This window comes from Cynoglossus semilaevis, chromosome 12 (assembly GCF_000523025.1).
Source record: "Cynoglossus semilaevis isolate Cse_v1.0 chromosome 12, Cse_v1.0, whole genome shotgun sequence".
NCBI lineage: Eukaryota > Metazoa > Chordata > Actinopteri > Pleuronectiformes > Cynoglossidae > Cynoglossus > Cynoglossus semilaevis.
In genome coordinates this window covers 10,080,073-10,094,000 of record NC_024318.1, presented here as the reverse complement: position 1 = coordinate 10,094,000, position 13,928 = coordinate 10,080,073, and the positions used below count along the sequence as shown (strand labels likewise).

At 42.1% G+C, this 13,928-nt stretch overlaps 1 protein-coding gene across 1 annotated transcript in view; it reads right to left on the bottom strand.

The window, feature by feature from the left end:
* Window positions 1–13,928, bottom strand: part of slit1a (slit homolog 1a (Drosophila)) — a 103,711-nt gene that overhangs the window by 36,387 nt on the left and 53,396 nt on the right. Inside the window, exons 9-15 of the mRNA XM_017037432.2 lie at window positions 11,181–11,328; window positions 6,457–6,528; window positions 3,932–4,003; window positions 3,768–3,839; window positions 3,439–3,582; window positions 2,388–2,551; window positions 1,342–1,365 (exon numbers count right to left, since the gene is read on the bottom strand). Coding sequence (XP_016892921.1) covers window positions 1,342–1,365; window positions 2,388–2,551; window positions 3,439–3,582; window positions 3,768–3,839; window positions 3,932–4,003; window positions 6,457–6,528; window positions 11,181–11,328 — 696 coding nt within the window. The remainder of the gene's footprint in view (window positions 1–1,341; window positions 1,366–2,387; window positions 2,552–3,438; window positions 3,583–3,767; window positions 3,840–3,931; window positions 4,004–6,456; window positions 6,529–11,180; window positions 11,329–13,928) is intronic.

The following is a 13,928-nucleotide window of genomic DNA, read 5'->3' as shown; positions in this document are numbered from 1 at the left end:
CTTCAAGTTTGTGTGTGGTGACTGAGACACTTTTACTGCCAGAAAATTTAAATTCAAGCGCACCATAGGAGAGGGATGAGGTTTTTTTTTCTTTTTTCCTCTGAGCTGCAAAATGACTCATTGCTTCAGTTCTCACAATTCCCTGCAGCTTGCTTCCTCATTATGAGTACATTATGGAATCCCAGTACTCCCTGTGACTGTGTCAGCTCTACGCATGCACATTACTTGTGTACTGTGGAGGGTTTTTGCAGTAATCACACAGGAACGCTTTGAGTCTTATTATTCACAACGGGCTTTGATCTCTACTCTGTTTACACATTATTCTCATTTGTTCTCCAAACATGTCGAGCTTTATCCCAGAGAAGCAAACAAAGACACATTAATTTACACAATGAGATCCATGCCACACATACACACTTCAACACACACCACTGCTCCTCCTAGTTATTTTCTTGGAAGTGCTGTTGTACAGAAGGCTGAAACATCCGCTGATAGTAATCTCTGTGCTCTGGTGGGTTCTCTGTTTGTTTTAATAGATAAAAAAAGGAAGACACTTTCCTCCTTCTCTGTTCTCCCTTTCCTTCTCTATTATTTTCTCCCTTTTTTATATTTAATATGTCACTTGTGCCAAAGCAAAGAAACCTTTTCCTCAGAACTCATGCAGAAGTCTGCACACATTCTGTGTTTGCATGAATAATTATAAAGGTAAGCGCCGAAACTTCTGATCAAAATCAGGGGCTAAACATACAACAAAAAAATAAAAAAATAATGTTTGGTCTGGTTTTAAAATTGCTTGTTTTTGAGGGATAAAAAAAATCAGAAAAAAAACACACAGCTTAACACTTGACAAAGATACATTGATGAAACTTGTCAAGCTGTTTAAAGCCTGTTTTATATGTTAAAATCAGAAGCTGTCAGAAGTACATCTGTCTTAGAACTTTGTGACTCACACTTGGAAATCTAAAAGATAAATTATTGTTTTTTTTAGCCCAAAAGGAATATTTTATTATTATTATTATCATCAGGAGTTTGATCTTTTATGGAAGCCATCTTTTCTAGACCACAACATATTTTCGGCAGTGTGGACACCTCGGGTTTTTATAAAAACTGAAGACTTCCATGTGTGCTAAGATGTAACATCACCAAAGTGTTGTGGAATCTTAAATGGAACCAGTGAATATTCCTGATTCCTGACCGAGAGGTTTTAAATGCTAAAAATATACTTTAAACTGTGGGATCATTTTATATGAGAAGATGAAGAAGATGAAGCTTTGACGTGGCTGCAGGTGGACATGAAAAGACAAGAGGAAAACAGTAACAAATGTGCACATTCACACTCACCTGGGATGATGTACTGCTCTTTGGCTGTGATGGAGAAAAGAAAGAGGGATGTGTGTCAGTGGTCTACACAGCTGCGATGTTGCTATGCTTCACAACAGTCATATATAGACACCTATATATGACTTAAGGCACATGACAGTACAACAGGGAAGCAGCGAGAGACCCCGCTCTCTATGTGGCGATGCGATAAATATTTGGTTGTTGCTAAGGACGAGAGACGTGGGTGAAAAATGGAGACGGTGACGGAGATAAAACAAACTGGCAGAAAGAAAAGAGGACAAAAAGAAACACATGGACTTTTCTGGTCCAGGTTGAGTGAAACAAATGAGGCTGTGGAGATGTGTGAAACCTCAGCCGTGCAGAGAGCCAGACAGCGTAGCCGGGTGCATAAACACCGTACTGTACGCAGGCTGGAGAGGAGTGGTGGTGCACAGACCGTAGGGTTGAGAAGGCGAGAGGGAAACCTGAGCATGGTGGTCACAGAGTGATGGGATGGAGTGCTGTGAGGGAGGAAGGTAGGGGGGAGAGAGGAGTGGAGGTTGGCAGAAGGCAGAGGGAACAGTGGGCACGTGTAGAAACTCTAGCCCTTATACCAGCCTGGACTGGTGATCTCAGCACAGTGTGGTTTGCATGTGAAACCAGACTCACAATGTGGTAAAATAGAAGAGGGAAGAGGAGAAACAGCAAACCATCCCTCCTCGGCTCTCTCTGGCCCTGAGCTCCTTCTGAGCAGATATTGATTGAGGAGCAACAGCTCAGAAAATGGTTAAAATAAAAATCTTCTGCCAGGAATTATCGCTCATCAAAACTAGTCAGAGGTAAAGGAACAGTTGAGACAGAGAGAACAGTCACAGAGGACGGAGCCAGAGGAAGCAGAAGACAAAGGTGAGAGAGGACTAGTCAAAGTTGATCAACAGGTAAAGAAAACCAGGGGGGAAATAAAGAGACATTTGAAAACAAAGACAAACACAAAGACAAAGACAGAGGCTGAGACAGGGACAAGGACAGGGACAGGGACAGGGACAGGGACAGGGACAGAGATTTACCAGAACAGCGGAACTTCTTGCTCTTTATCTGTCCGATTCGTTTGTTTGCCAGTCTACGTGGACTAGCACAGCGAGCTCCGCTGGTCTCTATGGGGTTGGAGCGAAGGTAATCTGCCAGCCACTTCAGATTACAGTCACAGATGAAGGGGTTCTGGGCCAGGTGTCTGCAGGAGATACAGGTGTGGTCAAACCATCAGAGAAGAAAACAACAGGGAAACATTTAGAGGAACGGAGGAAACAGAAGTTTTTAAAAATTGAATTAAGGGTCACAAAATAATAAATATAGTAATAAAAAAGTCTGTTTTCTGTATTAATTATTTGTTATTATTTTCATTCTCATCTTATTAAACCTAGTGGATATGTCTTGAAGTGTTGAGCTGCTGGTTATATTCACTTGAAAACATTCCAACTGACACAGATAAATAATATCTCAGTTATTGATAGTGTGTGTTTGTAAGAGTGTTTTTCTGCCATTTAGAGGAAGAGGAAGAGGAAGTGGTCGATACAAATATACAGTCACTGTCGGAGGGTCCCAGTGTATTTATACTCTGTTTTAAGAATGTAGCCAAACAAGTCTGATACTCTCCAACCCAGTGTGGTGAGACCCAACTCCTTCAACAGGTGCCGTCTGTTTGTGACTTTGACGCTGCAGTGTGTTTCAGTCCTGGTGGACACACACACCACGGTGTGGGGTCTGTATTGATAACAGCGTGCGGCTCCTCTTGTTTATTGTTAGAGAAAATAGGAGGCCTTCATTTAGACAGAAATGGTTCTGCCGGAATCACTGGGAGCTGTTTTTGATCTGAGTGTGGTCACAGAAGCTTTGTGTGTATGTGGCATGTGTGTGTGTGTGTGTGTTTGTGAAGATTTACTCTCCTCATGCTTCCATTCCTTTGTTATTACACACAGTTGCGCGTAAACAACTTCTGTGTTGGCTCAAGTTTTATGATGACGGCTCCAGTATGTGTCAGTGCGTGTGTGTGGTAGAATGTTTTCCTGTGAGTATATATGTATGTATGTATGTGTGTGTGTGTGTGTGTGTTTGACTCACAGGGTCTGTATAGCTCGCAGTGAAGCGAAGGTGCCCTTGGCCAGGGTTTGGATCTTGTTGTCATAGAGGGAGAGCAGTGACAGATTCTGCAGGTCCTGGAAGGTGTTGGCACGGATGCAGTGAATCTTGTTGGCATTCAGCAACCTGAGAGGAGGGAAGGGGAAAAGTGGGAATGGGAACTGTGAGCAGGGAATGACGAGGAACCAGGAAAGCAAACTTTTCAAAATAAATTTGAAAGTTTAAGTTGTTTTTTTCAACAATGTATAGAAACAATGTAAGTTTTAATGATATAAAAATGATACAGGAAGTTGATAGTTGTGAGTTCTTACAGCAGCTGCAGGGCGTAAAGACCATCAAACACCCCTTTGGGAAGGTCCGTGATCTTGTTTCCATAAAGGACACTAAAAAAAACCCAAAACATTATTAAATATAAAAATATTTCACAACTAAAAGCCTGTGCAGATTTCGAACAAACAGGAGTGAAACCACTTACAGAGAGTTGAGAGAGCGAAGGCCCTGGAAGGCGTCGGGAGCGATTTCTGAAATCTGGTTGTTGCTCAGGTCACTAAAGAAAACCAACACAGAACGAGAAACAAATAAAGTTAATACTGTTTTATGGTTGATCAAATAACAAATACTTTATTACATGAGGTCTATTAAGCAGCTCTGTGTCCCATCATGGCTTTTGTGTCAAGTCAAAATGAGGTGCAGGGCAGAAGTCCAAACCCATATACAGCAGACTGCCTCCGTACAGAGCGGCTGTTAATAGGATCCACAGGCCTCTGCCCACAGGATAACCACTAATCCTATGGTCTATGTGTTTATGGGTATTCATGTGTATGTGTGTGTCTGTGTGTATATACAGTATGTATGTGTATGGTCTATGTGTTTATGGGTATTCATATGTGTGTGTCTGTGTGCATATACAGTATGTATGTATGTGTGAGTGAATGCAGAAGTAAATGAACAGTGGGATAAAAAGAGAGGAAGACAGATGGAGAGAAAAAGAAAGAGAGAGAGAGAGAGAGAGAGAGAGAGTTAAAGCCAGAGTTAATAGAGTATGCGGACTGAACCCCAGTGGACTGAGTATCTTTGAAGGGAAATCATCATGTGGTGAAGAAGAGGGATATTTTCTCATTTGGGGGTAACAGTTTGTCTCTCTGGCTGTGGTGGAGGAAATGTGGTGACGGAGCCAAAATGTGCACTTGTGTTAGGTCTGCGAGGTCAGACGCTGGTGTGTTTGAGTGTGTGTCGAAGTGTGAGAGCTATTAGTGCATCCTTTACTTCAGGAGGAGGTCACGTGGAGGTCATTTACAAGCTACAAGTGACTGTGAAAATGACCAACCAGGAGGAGGTCACGTGGAGGTCATTTAGGGCTGGGACAAGTACATTTTTTAGAAATTAAAATAAAGACTATTTTTTGATGATTTTTGTGTTGTTTTTTTATTGCACTGGGACTATTATTATTATTATTATATGTATGCAATAAAAAATCCATATGCCCTAGACTACTATAAAAGAAATTATGAACATGTTAAATCGTTCAAAACAAAAAAAGAACAAAAGTTGTGATTATGTAAAGTTGTCTCCTGTCGGACGTGGATATTTTTATCATACACAAAGTGCAAGAATCCTGAGAGCTGTAACCAGAGCATCAGGACATATCGGTGCTGTCCACACACAGACACTGCTCTGAGCCTGTTGGACACAGGACAGGGCAGAGCAGTGACGGCAGACAGGCAGCTGAATCAACAGAAACACCGGGGTCAAGTCAGACATTCAGTCGTACACTGTTGTTTCAAAAAGCAGAAATGGAAGCAGTAACAAAAGCAGAGTCAGTCAGAGAGCAACTGGAGGACGGCCAACACATTCTCACTGGCCCGGAGTCTGCGTTGTGTCATATCTTTAGATATAAATAAAATCAGTTCCTGGTTCTGCTCAGGTTGTTTTTCAACAGGTTTGACTTCAGTGTGAAAGCTTCACATGAAACCAGTGAAACCATAAGGTTTGTTAATATTTACATTTTGTTTAGTTACGGCCTATTCTGCATGTAGATCTAAATGTAAATGTGTATTAACCTGCAGGGCAACTGAGAGAGCAAAGTTGCACATAATATTATTATATTGATATATAATATTCTGCATATGAGAAAATAATAAATTGCATATATAAAAATTTAAATATTTATATATATTGTAGCAACATGACAGGAAACATTAGCGAAGCCCTAGCTTTCATTGACTTATCATGAGTGAATTAGCTGCCCCTGATATTAATGCACAGATCACAAGGTTTAGAGTACTGTAAACATTCATTTTTGTAACCATCAATAATAATATCCAGCCAGATTTCACTAAAGCTCCATGTGAACACTGTTTGAATCCACTCCATCTGAGCATGAAACCAACTGCCCAGAGCTGGATGATAAAACAGTTGGGAATCTTTTATGATGGGCAGAGAAACTCTGTGACCTTACATGATCCATGCCACTGTGTCAGTTAGGCCTGGCGGTGTTGGTGTTATGGTTTTGGTCGACTGGGTGACCAGACAGCTGGGTTTAACTGGCTTTAAAAAAAATCCCAGTCAAAACTGTGGGACTTCGACTGCTCACCAAGAAGGAGAGAATGAGAAAAAGAGTAAACGAACGGGAGAAAGAGAAAACTCTCATTCCAGCACATTCAAAGCCTCTATATTACCATATTAACTGTCCTGTTTACTATTTACACACACACACACACACACACACCAATGGGACACAACACTAGGGAAATACCAGTGTCCAGCAGTGGCAGCCGTAGACTGTCATTATGGTCATGTAGCATCTCGGTGCTTGTTTTCTGCACTAGCCCAAGTCTGAGAACCAGAATGTGTTCTTTAAACACAGACAAAATAAATGGTTCATGCTTTTCAGGAGTGGAATGAGAGGACGGACGGTCGTTGTTTTTTTTTCCCCAGCCCTCAGCTTCTTGTTCTCAGCTGTATTATGTAGCCCTGAGGTGAGTGTGCTGCTGTACTTACATCCTACGCAGCTTCTTGTAGGGCGAGAAGGCTCCGGCAGGAACAGACTTAATGCCATTCTGCTCCAGACGTCTGCAGAGAGGACAAGAGAAGAGGAGGCAAGAGGAGAAATACCATCAGTTAACAAAACAATACATTTCTCCGAGGCAACAGACCTCCATAATCCCCCTCATCACCTCTGACCCCCGGTGATTGGGGTGATTATATTAGCAAAGATCTATGTCTCAGCCGTAATAGGTCCAGGCAGGTCGAAGTCATAACATCCTCAGAACCAATAAACAATCTGAATACTAAAGTGCTGTGGAAAAAGACGACGGAACAGGCTCCTTGTTGCCTTGTAACAGAGTGTTAAGGCCTTCGACTGAAAGTCATATTTCTTTTTGTTATAATATTTACAGTTTCCAGCACTTACGTTCTCATGTGACATCCTGAGATCTATAATGATCTGGTGAAAATTGTCTTCCTCTGGGTGTCTGTTAAGTGTCCCGGGAAACTTTTGCACCGCTCTGAAATATTACTCTTTAGAGTGTATGTTTTCCCCCATGAGTCTCGGAGCAACTGACGCAAAACTGACAAGAACAAGGTCTGACAAAATCTCACCATAAAAACTGTCAAAGGAGCAAATGTACCTTTAGACAAGCATACGTTTGGTCATTTAATACAAAACAGCCACGCTAATCAGTCGCAGATGGTCTTGGGGAAACAGACATCACTGAGGCCTATTAGTGTGGGCATGCATGTCTGTGTTTTCAGGCCCTGACGACCACTTAGGACCGAACTCGCTCACTCCCAGAACAATTCCCCAGCGGTGGCTGACAGAGGGCTGTTTATCTGCAGGTCACTTCACAGCTTTTAAAACTGTCCTTAACAAGGCTTAGCAGGGCCTGGTGGGAGCCAGCTGTGGGCCTGTCTGCGTGTCCCACCACCATGCTGCCTCCTAGCTAAAGAGCCGTCTGTAGAACAGGAGACGGGGTCCCATGCAGGAGGTGTGGTGGACCCGTGGCTGGAGTGCAATCTAAAATGACATTCGTCACCACAGGATAATTTAACATGCGTATTAATCAGCAAAAAAATCCAGTGCTTGGAGAATGTTGTTGATAGATGTAATTATTACCCCCCTCAGTGTGTGATTTCTTGGCTCGGGACTGTGGAGACCAACCAGGATTTAATTATTTTCTCTCAGATTTATGACAGACTTTTCAGGCTCCGGGCTGATGCTATGATTACGTCCGTTCACGGGGGGGTAAATGTTTTGTTAGACGTCAACCGCAACCACTTAACGAGTTTTGAGTTTTCAAAATTTTTCAATCAAGAATGTTTTACCCTTCAAAGGAGTGGCTCTGCATTTATGGGGCGATATAGGAGCGCAATTGACATACTTAGGATAGCAGTGATTCCAGACCGCAGATTCCTGCGGTGGACATGCTCTCTCTGTCTGTTTTCGTCTGCCTGTCCCAATGTGTCTGTGGATTTACAGCCGGGTGACAGCCCTGTGGTTCCTCTGCCCTCACCATGCGCCAGAGTGTTGGGCCAAGTGGCTTTAGCACCATCTCTCATCAGACAGTCTGCCTGCCTGCCTGCTCCAAACTGCTCTGGCACACACTAGATATTCGTTTCATGTGTTTCAGCGTCGGTGTCGTTCGGGGTGTGAGCCATGGCACTATGTGTGGCACTCGCACACGCATTCGCTCCAGTGCAGCATCTTTCTCAGCATTCATGACGGTCCTCACAGATCAATTTGTGCGAGAGACTTAATCCCTCCAATCAGCATCAGCGCTGCTTTGTCTCCGGTCGCCTTCAGGAGGAAAATCAATAGTTTCCATTCAATTTATCAGACTGAACATTTGTATGTTTGTCTACGGTCGTACATCTGTGAACTGGTGCTCGTCTCAGGCCAATCAATTCTCCTCATCCTTTCCATTAGGGTCCAGGCATGTTTTTCATTAGGGACAAACACTTTATACATTTGGGTTTTCACCCTGTGCATGCCCGTGTCAGAAATGGATGGCAGGTCCACAACAGTGGATGAAAGGGTGGGGGGTTAATGGCAGACTTCAGTCACTGCAGACCCAAGACTATGGTTCATAACAATCTGTTGTGGTAGTACTTAGGTTAACTGGGTCTGCTCTCACAAGAAGAGCACACACAGCGACTCATGTTCTCACAGCCAAAACATAACTCTGGCTCTTGTTAGGAAAAAGCACGGCAGGCAGTTTGCAAATCTCTGATTTGTACATAATGAGAGCAGCATGCGTGTGTGTGTATGTGAATGTGAGCTTCACAGTGCCTCATTAATAAGGCATTAGTTTGGCCTTGATGCCCACAACCTGCCTCTGTGTAACTGAGCTGATTTTATAATGAAGCCCAAGCCCAGATCAAACCTGCTGCACCAAACTACGGAGCAGAGAACCACTTTCTTCTTTATTTATTCCACCATGATCCATTGATCTTTTGGTTGGAATCCGCCTGCAGTGATTTGGCAAGAGAGTGAGAAAAGGAATATGAATTTGAAAATAAACAAATCAGAGGAATGAGAAAATATTTTGTGTGAATATGAGGCTCCAGTGGTGAGGTTCTTGACCAGACATGTCGAGAAAAGTTTGTGGAGTTAGTAAATATAAAATCTGTAGATTTGTTATTTACCTCAGCCGAAATTTTAATAAGGAAAGACGTAGCATTATGTCAATAATATATGCAGGAATCAAATGATATTAAAAAAGGGGGGCAGGAGAAATATCAGTGAGGCTGGGGTGGAATCTGCAGCTGAATGTGTATGACCTTTAAGAACACAAGTCAGGGTTCTACAACCACTAACTAACATTTTTATTTTATCATTTTCCAACTAATCACACTTGGCTCAGGTTATTTTATCATTTTCCAACTAATCACAGTTGGCCCAATTTTTAATTTGTTATGATTGAATTGTTTAAAATACAAAAAAAATTTGGAAATTAGGTTCATGATTGGTCAGTTTTTGACAAAGTCTTGAGTGAATACATCAAAACAGGCCAAGATTGAGGACAGAATAAACGTGAAGGTCAGACAGACCTTCTAAATGTCCTCACTCATCTGCTGTGCAGGGGGAACTGTCTGTCAGCTGTCTCACTCTTCACTCCCATTGGTCCAGCTACTTATTTATTGGCCTCATAAATCAAACTGGGCTCTATGAGATGGTGCACTTGGGGAAACTTTAGAAGTGAACAAAGTCTGCGGACTCTAAAACAATGTGCAGGAGTATAATAAAGGCATAGCTGGTGGAATGTTATATTGATTTCAAATACCTCAATGTGTATCATGGGTGGCCATCGGGTGAGACAAGAACACACCGAAGTGTGAACCGCACGACCAAATTAGGAAATGGAGCAAACCACAGCTGAGGAAATGGGTCAGGGTTGTTGGGGAACATGGGATCTGTGACTTCCATGCTGGCTGGGTATTTATAAACAGACCCCCTGGGGAGGAGGAGACCTAGAAACTTGCCTCCCATGTCCTCCTAAGCACACACATGCTCCTTGAAAGAACAGGCACTGCACACGCTGTCTTTCACCCTTCACCCTGACTTTTTCTCAGTGTGAATAATTGGTGGTGTCAGTGCAGCGTTTCGTCCAGACTTCTGCCCGGGGCATTAAGAGTGTGTTAAGATGCACCTTGGAAAGTCTGGCCCTGCATTCCCATGAACTGCAGATGGCTGATAGCATGTCGGCTGTAAACAGTTAATGCCCAGACAGATGTTATAGGACTGATAAACTAAGGGGGGCTCGAGGGCCAAGCACTTGCACTTGGTTCACAGCCATCTGAGCTGGTAATTAATACCTCGTCTCAATTCAAAGTCTGCCTGTTTCCTTTCGTGAACAGCAAAAACAGTTGTCTCGCTGTCAGGTGAAGCCTGGTGGGAGAAGCAGGCTGTAACCTCATCCCTGCATAAAACCATGGACGGCTAAATCATTTCAGCCTTGTTAAACCACAGACAGATTCATAAGAAAACACATACAAATCTTTTTCATGCAGTGTCAACAAATGCCCTGCAGTGCAGATCCAAAAAATAATGCAGCTGTGCTGTGATATGTTCCAACAACGTGTTTTTTTTTACAGTTTTTCTCCTGCTTAATCAGCAGGGTTGATGACAGTTATGTGGTTCAAACTTTATCTGCTACATTTGACAGCTTTATCACCAAGATAGTTTTGATAAATAACACAGCATTTAAAACATTTTAACAAATATAGCCTTACATTAATCTTTTGGAGGACAAAATTAGATTTTTGGGAATCCTGAAATAGTTGTCTTGTAAAGCCACAGAAATTGTCAAGTGGAATGTGAAAGGAGAGGAACCATGTCCGCAGATGGTTTGGTGAGCTATAGGTCAGTGGAAGTACAATCAATGAGGTGCCAAAAATGCTGCCGTGAGCTAATGTTACCTTACAGTGGATACCCAGCACCGAACATCATCTCGTGGACCCTTATATAAACTAAAATATATAAATATATAAATAAAATATATAAACTAATCTTATCTCTGCCTTTCTCATGCCGCCCCATGAAAAAACATTATCTGAACTGTGACTTGCTGCATCCTTTATTTTTTGCTCCCACCAAAAAGCAACAGTGGTTAATTAATTCCCCCTTCAGTCTTCCAACATCATCTTAATGTTGTAGACATCACACACAGCCTTGTACTACATGGACATTATTGACCTAAAAAGGTAAAAAAAAAAGCATCACTTACATCTCGGCCATGCTGTCAGGCAGGTTGGCTGGGATGGCGGTGAGTCCCTTCCCTCTGCAGTCAACAATGTTGTTACTGCAGGTGCACATGGCAGGACAAGAACCGCCACCTGTGCTGCAAGGCTGCAGGTTTGGAGAGTCCTGGTGACCTGGAGGGAGGGGGGGGGGGGCATGTACAAGAAATGAATTGCTGGTAAAATATGACAAAGAAAAAGGTGAATGGAGTTTTTAAGAACCACTCAAAAAAACAAAAACATTTTTGGGGAGAATCTTGAATCTCCAGCTCTCATCAATGTGGAGTGAACTGCAAATGAACAGGAACTCTGTCATGTTTTCTGACTGGCAGGAAGAAAAGAAAGAGCTGACTACAGAGTTGAACCATACATCCCTGAGAATCAATGTACAAGAAACTGGGTTATATATTAAAGACGTGCCACAGTGTTTTGAGAGAAAAAACAAGATATGAACAGTGGAGCTGCAGGGGGTGGGATTGATGCCCTCCCAATAACAGTCATTGATCTTGCATCAATTTTCCTCCTGAGTCCTCTAACTGCGAGCATGTTCAGCCTCACATCCCCCACCTCTTCACTTCCATTTGTTCGGAAACATTTCAACTTTTCCATTTGCATACAGAGCACACGACCCATCACTCTGTCTCTTGATACCTGTTCAAACAGCCGTAGCGCTGATGAGGACGTGGCTAAGAGCACCGCCGGTATGGTGCATTTGGTGTGTGTGGTGTGTGTGTGTGGGTGTTTGGAAGTCTAACCCAGATACACCGTATTAAACAGACTTTTAAATAGCCTCATTTACACAGCATTATTAATACAAGTAACCAAACCATGAATATTGGATGAATTTTCCATCTATCGCTTAGTTGGTGTGGAAAATGGGGGAGACAGAATGTGGTGGGGGAGTTGGCAAAGGAACAGGGAGTCAAATCAACTGACTCCCTGACAACTAATGAAATATCAACCAGTCAATACAGGTGAATAACTTTCATAGTTTAGTTCAGCATTGATGATGAACACGGGAGATGCCTTCACAGCTCGGTCGAAACAACAAAAGGCATCTAAAACACACAGTCACTGAATCTGTGTAATCTGCCGCCCTGTGATCTGGTCTGGCAGAGTTTGACAGATCTGGGATCAGGTTTAGGTTCAGAAAAAAGGTCCCCTCTGATCTAACATGGTGTCTCTGACAGGTCTGGGATCGGAGAGAGTGCAGAGCACAGTTGGAGCAGCCTGAACAGTGACAGCTCCCTGACAGGTATTCTTAAGGTGAAGCTGTTTGATCTACACTCCACACATCCTCTTTTTCTGGTACTGTTTTCCCCCATTAGTTCCTGCCTCCATCTACTGTCTCTGCCTCTCATTTCCTATTTCACTTCTCCTGTTTGATTCGATTTCACCTTTTTATCAGCAGCCTACTGCGGCACTTTCTGCCTCCACAGCTCTGCCATTAAAATCCACGATCGGGTAGATGACAGCATCGGCTCGTCTGAATTGTCAAAGATGAAAAACTGGGTGTTTTCCTCCAATGTTATTGTTGCATTTCATATCACACTTTAGTCTATCGCTCCTTTTTTATTTTTAAAGTAATTCTTCTCCTAAAGATGTGTTTTATTCCGCTCCCTCATTTTAAAGCCTAATATTTTTACCTAATGTAGACTTGATAATTCAGTGATACAATCATTAGCACTAATGATGTGCAGGGGCATTTACGTGTTAATGTTTAGCTGAGAATAACTGCAGAATCCATTATGACCAAACAAACAAATACATACATATTTTTCCCTAAATCTTGGATCATTTTACTGTCAAATAAGTAGTAGTAGTGCAAGTCATTCTGTATATAATAATTATAATTTACAAATTAAGTAAAGTAAAGTAAAATACATTCTGCTAAAAGTTCACTAATTTAAGAATTACAGACCTCTTTACTGGAATTCACTGACTGTCTGTGAAATGTATTCTTCAAAGTGAAGAAAATGACAAGAAAGTACCTCCGTTCATTACTCAGAAAAATATTCCAATATTGCAGTTCTTTGTAGCTGATTTTCTGGCAGTCAGTGAGTAATTATGCTGAATTTCATCATAAGCAGCAACTAATACCACAAAAGACAAAAGACTACATTTCCTTCTCCTGGCTTTTATAACCGTGAGCACCCTCGCCCTAAACCCCCCTCAGGTGGCCTGGCCTGGTCACAGCACAAACTACCTAACACACACACAAACGCACAACAGGTAAAAAGTAGAAGAAAAACACAACATAATATGCTTTTATGTATGTGTGTGTGTGTGTGTGTGTGTGTTTGAGCCACTTCCTAATGAGTCCTTCTGTGGGAGTTCAACTTCTGGTCAGTCACCCACTTAAGAAGAGACTGGGAATGTGTGTTTGCCTCACTGCATGATTGTGTATTTATCCATGCTGAGCTGAAAAACACAGAGACAAATTCTGTGTCTGAATTCTTTTCTTCTTTGATCGATGTTTGTTCTTATTGGTCAATTACAGATTTCTGGGTAGGAAAAAATGAAAAACAAAACATCTGAAAAAAACTGAAAAGTCTCTATAATAATTATAAAATATATTTAACAAAAATTGAAGTCTGTAGTTTGACAATTACAGTGGAGTTTCATGAACAAGAAACAAGAGCAAAGAACGGAGGTCAGAAGACGGTTTTCTGTGACTTAATTCTGCTTGAAAAACAATAAATCCATTAGAAAATGAAACTGAAGACGTCTGTCAG